Source organism: Trachinotus anak, unplaced genomic scaffold (genome assembly GCF_046630095.1).
Source record: "Trachinotus anak isolate AG129_WGS33_773 ecotype Australia unplaced genomic scaffold, CSIRO_AGI_Tana_v1 ptg000032l, whole genome shotgun sequence".
NCBI lineage: Eukaryota > Metazoa > Chordata > Actinopteri > Carangiformes > Carangidae > Trachinotus > Trachinotus anak.
The window spans coordinates 12,159,297-12,167,305 of record NW_027273883.1 but is presented as its reverse complement, the minus strand read 5'-3'; the positions used below and the strand labels follow the sequence as shown (position 1 = coordinate 12,167,305).

At 40.6% G+C, this 8,009-nt stretch overlaps 1 protein-coding gene and 1 long non-coding RNA gene across 2 annotated transcripts; one reads left to right on the top strand and one right to left on the bottom strand.

Moving 5' to 3' along the window:
• The first annotated feature begins 351 nt into the window (after nt 1-351).
• Nucleotides 352-7,780, top strand: rec8b (REC8 meiotic recombination protein b). The gene is made up of 17 exons (XM_071470496.1): nt 352-601; nt 1,580-1,648; nt 1,730-1,872; nt 1,955-2,030; nt 2,111-2,231; nt 2,362-2,446; nt 3,213-3,280; nt 3,395-3,470; nt 3,603-3,723; nt 3,802-3,979; nt 4,583-4,775; nt 5,677-5,858; nt 5,983-6,025; nt 6,344-6,428; nt 6,503-6,592; nt 6,731-6,840; nt 7,232-7,780. Exons 1-17 carry the CDS (start codon nt 546-548, stop codon nt 7,327-7,329), a joined length of 1,794 nt encoding a protein of 597 aa, XP_071326597.1. The 5' UTR covers nt 352-545; the 3' UTR covers nt 7,330-7,780.
• On the bottom strand, nt 2,100-3,204 carry LOC139613683 (uncharacterized). Its single transcript, XR_011686804.1, has 3 exons — nt 2,930-3,204; nt 2,339-2,464; nt 2,100-2,222 (listed from the first exon to the last, which is right to left on the bottom strand). It is a non-coding gene; the product is annotated as an uncharacterized lncRNA (long non-coding RNA).
• Nucleotides 7,781-8,009: the final 229 nt, after the last annotated feature.

Below are 8,009 nucleotides of genomic sequence, written 5' to 3'. Positions count from 1 at the left end.
TGTAATACAGATATTTTATGTAACAAAAAAAAAAAAAACACTGGAAAAAAGTAATGTGTTAACTAACACTAAAATCACTTGAATTTTTACATGGACATAGTCATGGTCATCTTGAAATGTATTTTTTGCCTATTTTAACTTTTAACTATTGACCTCCCTTTTTAAACAAAAAAAAAGTACCATAAGTTTTATTATTTTAGTTTGATTTCATTGACGTGCAATATAGTGGCGCCTTTACTTATATCAAATGTGTTAAATTATAGCTCTTACAAAGTCTTTCTTTCTCCTTTTTGGCCGCTCCGAGCACCCATACCGTAGTGGCGGCCGTCTTGAGCTTCGGTGGGAAAATTACGCGGTTTTAACCATTTGACCGCAGTCTCACAGGGGACTGACCAATCAGCTTGTCTCAAACAAAAAATAAATTAACCGACAAACATTCAACTACTGTTGAGTAGTGGACAAAATTCACTCCGATGTAGACTGACCTACATCATTTATCTGCCTGGATCAGCAATTTTATTGTTTTTCTTGAAACATTCGCTAAAATGTTTTACTACCCCGCAGTTTTAAAGCATCATACTGGATGCTTTTCTACAATTTGGTGAGTAAAAACTTTATAAATTAAGCTAGTATGAAGTGACTTTATAGTACCCACTCTTGTTTGCTAGTTGATAAGTGTAGCTGGGACATTAACTGTATCACTGCAGCCCATTATTTATGGAAAATCACTGGATTGTCCTTAAAAAGATAAGTGGTTGAATTTTATGCCCAAATCTGCCACTTGAATGTACTTTAAAAAATACTTGTTAAACACCTTTGTTAATAATGTAAATGCTAACAGAGAAGCATGTTTCCTTTGGCCTGTTGGGCTAGTTTTAAGGTCCACCTTTAGGAGGATTTGTGTTTCTATTCCTTACTGGCAAAACATGTCTAATGAGTACAGACTTTCTATATCAGAGGGTTTTTTTAATCTTTGTGAATCTTTAATATTCATAATGTGATTAAACACAGCTTCGCCACCTTTTAAAAGAAACTTTGGGTGCACACACACACACACACACACACACACACACACACTTGTAAAAGAAAAAAAAATCCCAGAGTGCAGGTGCATCAGTTGACATGTTGACATCAGTGTGTCAACATAAGCACTGCAGCCAAAACAACTTTGAAGTCCCGTTTGGAAAAGACAACAGCTTTGAAGATGAAGTGAAGGTCAAAGGTTGTATTCTAATAATAGATTTTTTAAAAAAAAGCACATACAGTTGTAAGTGCAAAAGTAACTGTGAAATGAACACATTCTGAATATGATGTTCATTAAAAGTGATTTCTGAAAAGATGTTTTTGCTGTGTCTCAGACAGTAAATGTTTGGGTTACAGACGGGACAGGAGAGAGATTTGTGCCTGAGGTTTTAGTTGCATCAGACACTCGTCCCAACCACGATACAGTTAACTGATGTTAGTTTTTACCAGCTGCTAGTACAGTTTTAAGGTTACATGACTCCACCCCCTTTAACTTTTGTATCCTGATGAATAAAACATGAAACAATATGGTGTCTGTGTCCTGTTCCTATTTCAGGCTGGTTGCTACAAAAGGTATCAGGGTACCTCGCCGGGATTTCCTCAAAGTGAATGTCAAAAGGACATGGTAAGTTATTTTAATTCTTTTCACATATAATTGGCTGAATTGTGAGCCATGCAGTTATTATAAAACAAATGTTCTGCACAGCGATGACATTATGAACTATGTGCTGGAGCGGGTCCCGCCACCTAAACCTGGACTGCCACGACCTCGCTTCTCCCTCTACCTGTCCTCCCAGCTCCAGTATGGCGTCATTGTTGTCTACCACCGCCAGTGTGCTATTCTCCTGGGTAAGAACATGTTTATCAGACCGGAGGAAAGCAATGCTCAGCGCACTGGCTCATTCATGACTTTGACCTTTCTTCCTTATAGAGGAACTTCACACCATTGTGGGACAGCTGGTGAAACAGAGGACGTCCCAGAAGATTGACATGGACGACCACAGCAGGTGGGAGCTGGGGCTCAACATTTTATACATAATATTTTACAAACACAAAGTAACTCCTGTCCCTTGTTGCTGTCTTTCAGACAACCTCTGGTCTTCCCGGATGCTCTGTCTCTCCTGGAGGAGACGGAAGGAGCTCTGGACCCTTTTTTTGGAGTGATGTACATGCAGCACCTCCTGCCCAGTCCCACGACACTGATACAGGTAGCAAATACGAAAGTGAGGAAAGAAAGTGAACATTGAGCATACATTTGTAAGCGGAGATAAAGCTGTAAATCATCAGAATAAATTACTGATTTAAAACACATTACTCTGCCTGCCCTGTGTCTCTCAGGTGGGTAAGGAGTATCTGAGAGAAGCTTCTCCTGAGCATCCTGAAGTGGCCAGCCCCGCTGCTGCTGCTGCTGGACGAGAAAGTGGTAGGATGACTTGATGCGCTGTAATGACATTAAAATAATGATCTCTTCAGGTCACTGGGTCATTGCAGCAGTAAAAAATAGAATCTGCTGTAGAAGCAAAAATAACTAAGACAACTCTAAAATGAGAAATTAGCATGAAATACCTCTCAAAATGGTGAGATGAAATTGAACAAATAAATAAAACCTGTTAACATTAGATTATTAGACTGCCTCAGAGATACTGGAGTCCAGCTTGATTTTGGTTGATTTTTGCACATTTTCCACTACAGTAGATGTGCAACTATTTGAAATTCTAAGCATCTACGTTCCAGTACAAGAGAACACACAAGGCCTGACCTAATTATGTGATCATCAGCTTTCATTAAACGCCAGCTATGAAGCTCAAGAGAAAGACACATAAAACCAGATACGTCCAGTATGTTGGGCTGTGTGCAGGGATATGCACAGAAATGCAGACAGGTCACAGGAACAGACAGGGCTCACATTGTGTGCAAATCCAGGCAGAAATAGGGAGCAGAGAGACGCTGCTGTAGGTCAGGTCAGGTCAGGGCAGGCTGCCGTCAACAACATCCTCCTAATTGGCCGTGGCTGTTGCTGCGGTGTCAGGATGTGTTGTGCAGCTGCTCTTCGCTCGGCTGAAGAGAGCAGTTTAATTGCAGCTTGATTAGTTGCATCCTCTCCTGCTGGCCTCAGAGGACTGTGTAACTGTGAAATGTTGAAAGTGGCTTTTTATTTTAACGTCATCCATTCTTTTCTTTTTTTCTAGACATAACAGCATCTCCAGACACCATCACTCTGAGAGAGACGGAGCCTGTTGCTATCCCCATTACAGAGGTGCTGCTGTAAAAAGAAACACATGAGGACATACTGTATACATTATTGTGTCATATTTTCTACTGATCTATACTGTCCATCTTTCCTTCTTCTCTTTCCTCTTCTTAATGCTAGTTTGAGGGTGTGGAGCTTGTCGATCAGCATCCAGATACTATTGACTTCCTCTTGGCTCAAACAGATTACTTTCCAGGTGTGTGAAAGAGCTAAGAGCTCCGTTACCCCATGAAACAAGGCTGACAATAAGGGTTTTTTGAGCTTAAAAGGAAAAAGGAGAGATCGTTGCATAACTATGTTCTTTCTTCCTTTAACCTTTTCTATGGAGATGAGGAGATACCGAGAGAAGAGGTGACACCTGTAGAGGAAGAGAGAGAGATAGAAAGGGAAAGACGAGAGAGAGATCTGGAGAAAGACAGAATGAAGGAGCTCACAGCATCCACTACTGAGTAAATGACCTGGATGCATGAATGTGAAAACACCCGCACAAACACACAGATCTGACTGTGTTTCTGCCTTTCCTTCAGATTACAGCCTACTATCCTCACCAGCGATGACGCCATGTTGTTGCCTCAGGAAGAGCCTGATGTGTCGGTGGAGAAGCCAAGAACGCCCCCAGACCAGGCCACCCCCGTCTCCGTGCCCGTCCTCCCCTCGCCACCTTCTGTAGAAAGGGAACGTGAAAGAGCAAGCCCAGTGTTAAAGGTGCCTGCCTTTGTGTTTTTTGTTCAAGAGACAGGATATGGTGCAGGGTTTTTTTTTGTTTGTTTTTTTTTGTGTGTGGTTTCATAAATTGTTAGTAACTTTATCAATGGTCAATGAATAATTTATCAATCACTAATAAGACATTAATAAGAATAACTTGTGGGCTGTCAGGCTGAGAGAAATGCCTTTGGCTGGTTTTCATTCTCCTACAGTGTGACACTTGATTTGTCTTTTATATAAAAGATCAGCAATTTCTCACGGTTTATTAACCCATTAAGTTATGAATAAGATCTAGACCTATAAACTGATCAGGCTAATATACTGTATGAGCTGTAATCTTTCATCTTAAATTAAGAAAAAGTAAAAATCTGCCCGAGGTATCTTAAAAATACAAAAAAAGACAGTTTTTTTTCATCAAAGTTAACCAAAATTTGTTCTTATAAGTGCTTTACAACTAAAATAAAGCATCGGTAAATTATTTGTTAATCACTATTAAAACATTGGTTACAAGGTTAAAATCCTATCATTAAGTGTATATTTTAGTAAGCACATTTAGGGCAGTTAAAATAAAAAATTCACTTCCTACACCTCTCCCATGTCCAGGACGTGCCCCCTCCACAGGTGAAGAGGAGGAAGAGGCAGCTGATCTTCTTCGACCCGGAGACACAGATCCCCCAGGAGGTGCTGCAGCAGCAAATCAACAACCCTCGGACTGAGACCAGACGTCCATCTCTCCCACCGCCTTCACCTCACAGGAGTCTCCCCGCTGCCGATCTCCTCAACAACCCCTGCACCTGTCAGTAACACACATGTAAAAAGAATATAGTAATTCACCCTCTGAAAATAAACATCCAAATAATTAGGTTTGCATTAAATAAAAGCATGGTTGTGATAGTTTGTTCCATCCCAGGAGTCTGTCAGGTGCTGGTATAATGATGTGTACTTCTGTTGTAACCAGTAATACCAGTGTTTTTCAGGAGTGACTGGGTAAAGAGATGCAGCAGTAACAATGAGTTGTAGATAAAGAAACATAACACAGATACTACAAAAAATTAATTATTAAGCATGACAACTGTTTTCATGCTGTGGGTCAGTGCAGTCTGGTTCAGTCTGATGATCACAACACAACATGCCACAACACTCATGTCTCTAACAGCTACAGGTAATATGCACCGAGTGATCTAGTTCCAATTAAAACACAAAAGTAAGGACACTTTAAACTATGCAGTGTAAATGGTTATATATATATATATATATATATATATATATATATATATATATATATATATATAAATACCATTCCTTTAGTTATGTCCATTCTACAATAAAAACCAGTAAATTGACCTATAAAATAAATACAACATTACTAGTGTATCTTTAAATTTTGACCGCTCTCACATGATTGGACAGCCACCGTCTTCCTTCACTGTAAAACATTAATTTATGACATAAAACTGTAAAATACAACCTAATGGCACCAAATTCAAAATGTGAATGAATATAGACTTTTAATCTTTATTGTTGTTGACGGTGATGTCTCCTAATTGTTATAATGATTTACTGATGTAAAGTGTAACACAGTCACCTTTAATTCTGCTTTTCCCTCAGCCTTCCTCATTTGCAGCTGCTGGTGTTTTAAAGGACTTGACTCAAGTAACCTTCAAAAATAAACCACAAAGCTATTTATTCCCCTGCAGTCTTGCCTGAAGCGGTGCAGTTTCTATGGAGACAGGCTGCGACTGTCACGCCAGTCTCTGGCTCGGACCTGCAGGTTGGGGAGAGAGGGCCCGAGTCCACCGACTCTGAAAAGGAAAGAGAGCGTGAGATGATCGAGGTGGCCGAAAGAGAGGAGGAGAGGCTTGAGCTCAGTCCGCAAGAGGTGTGGAAGATTGTTAGTTTATTTGTGTGGCAAGGGTACAGATGTCTGTGTAGCATTTTTGTGCAAGAAGAAGACAGGAAATGTCTCAGTATGAATAACTGTGTGTGTCTGTGTGTGAATACAGGTCCGTAGAGATTTGGCAGAATCAGAGATGTTTGATATTTCAGGTAAAGAAAAGCATCAGACTGCCCAGTGCAATAAAATTTCACGACTAGAACCACTGGACAACAGACAAATATGAGTGGGGACAGCTTGTTTGTTGTCCCCTGTGTGCATGAGCTAAAATGGTTTGTATGTTCACAAGGGTGAGGCCAAGGTCAGAGGTCGGGGTAGGCATGTATCACTTATGATTAAAGGTTAAAGCAAGCCTGCAGGGAATGGATATAAGCCAATGCAATGTTCCCACACTGTGTGTGTGTGTGTGTGTGTGTGTGTGTGTGTGTGTGTGTGTGTTCGTGTGTTCGTGTGTTCGTGTGTTCGTCCAGCCCTGGGTACACTGCCGTTAGAGGGCTCTGACCAGAGGGAGGTATCTCGAGAGATCTCGCCCATGTACACATCAGAGAGAGAAGGGTAGGTAAAGGTAAAGAAAGATATGTGAAGATTAACCAGTGCGGTAACGCTTACCTGCACGTGTGTGTTGGCAGGTCCATTGTCTCCAGGTCTGTTTCCACTCTGCAGGACATCCCAGAGGTGTTGGACGACATCCTGGAGAGAGCAGCAGCAGCGTCTCCGGGGTAATGACAGTGAAGGCAACACAATTAATAACCAGTAGGCACTCGGTGCTGAGAATTTTCCTTCTCCCAGTCTGTTGTTTTGATGGGTTAAGAGATAAGAACATGATTATGCCCTTGTGTGTTGCTGTGTGTGTCCAGGTTGTTGCCGGAGTTTGCTGAGCATGAAATAGAACCTGTGCTTTTTCAGTCTCTTCTGCCGTCCGAGGTCGACCGCAGAACTGTCAGCGCCACTTTTCAGAGGCTTCTGGGTAAGGGATCAGTTGCAGCTATCATCGAATCATCTCATTGCTCATGTTGAAGTTGTGTTAATTTTAAAGCATCAGCACCTGAGGAGGCTCTTATGGGTCAATATGTGGTCAGCGAGTAATGAGATCTGTCGGGTCTTTGAAAATACCAAACGGTGTCAGTAGTAGAAGCTTTAATGATACGGTGGCATGAACTCACAGAGGGTTCATATACAAAAGTTCAAAGAAAAAAAAAAGACATTTAAAAAATGGACAATTAAACAATTTAGTCGAAATGCTTCGTCATGTGCTGTCATCCTGATTTTTATGACTTTGATCTCTCCGTGTTCGGTTAGTTTTTTTAGCATATTGATTATTTTTAAGGTGTTAAACTTAATGTGTGTCTTGTGTGTAGAGAACTTATCGAACAGGAAGCTGCATGTGGAGCAGAAGGAGCCTTATGGCGACATCTGGATATTACCTGGACACAAATACGAGGAGGTGACTCTGTGATGAGTATGCAGTTGTTCAAGTCCCCACCAACCTCCTGTTCTGACATTTTCTATGTTCAAAAGTCTGGATTCAAACAATGTAACACATACAAAATAGTCAGAAATATCAAAAATGTTTTGTAAGCGGTCATTTCCTAGGATTTGTTACTGATGCATCGTGTTGACATGTTTGAAATTATTTAAGTTTTTAAAACATTTTACCTGCTGTTTTTATGTAATTAAGCGTAGTTTTGCATCATTGTTCCCTGTTTCTAATGTGATCAATAATCTGAATCAACTTAATGAACTTCCAGGCGAATATTTTAACTTTTTGTATTGTTATATTTTTGAAATTTTAATGAACTCACCTCATGTTATGCTGCGAAAACAAAGGCAAAACAAAAAACATGTACTTCTTTGTTCAAGTGATGTGTCCCTTTGAACATGAACTACAAATTAAAAGCTTTATATGAGCTCTCTCAGTTATTTCTGTTGAGAAAGTATTTGCTGTATATTGAAAGGAATCTGCAGCATGCAGGGCCAGACAGGTGTGGCAAAACATATTGCGGGGGTTAAGGAGGTGCAAGGAGGAGAGTAAGTAAGTTGAGTGAAACTGGATCCCCACCTCCTCTCCCCTCCGTCGCTCCCCCTGAACACATCTTGATTCTCCTCTGAAGACTTTCTCAGGGGGTTGTGACCAAA

Coding starts and splice junctions, on each gene's coding strand:
- rec8b (XM_071470496.1), top strand. CDS start 546: ATGTTTTACTACCCCGCAGTTTTAAAGCATCATACTGGATGCTTTTCT. Junction 1,649..1,729: donor GTGAATGTCAAAAGGACATG/GTAAGTTATTTT, acceptor TGTTCTGCACAG/CGATGACATTATGAACTATG. Junction 5,859..5,982: donor TTGAGCTCAGTCCGCAAGAG/GTGTGGAAGATT, acceptor GTGTGAATACAG/GTCCGTAGAGATTTGGCAGA.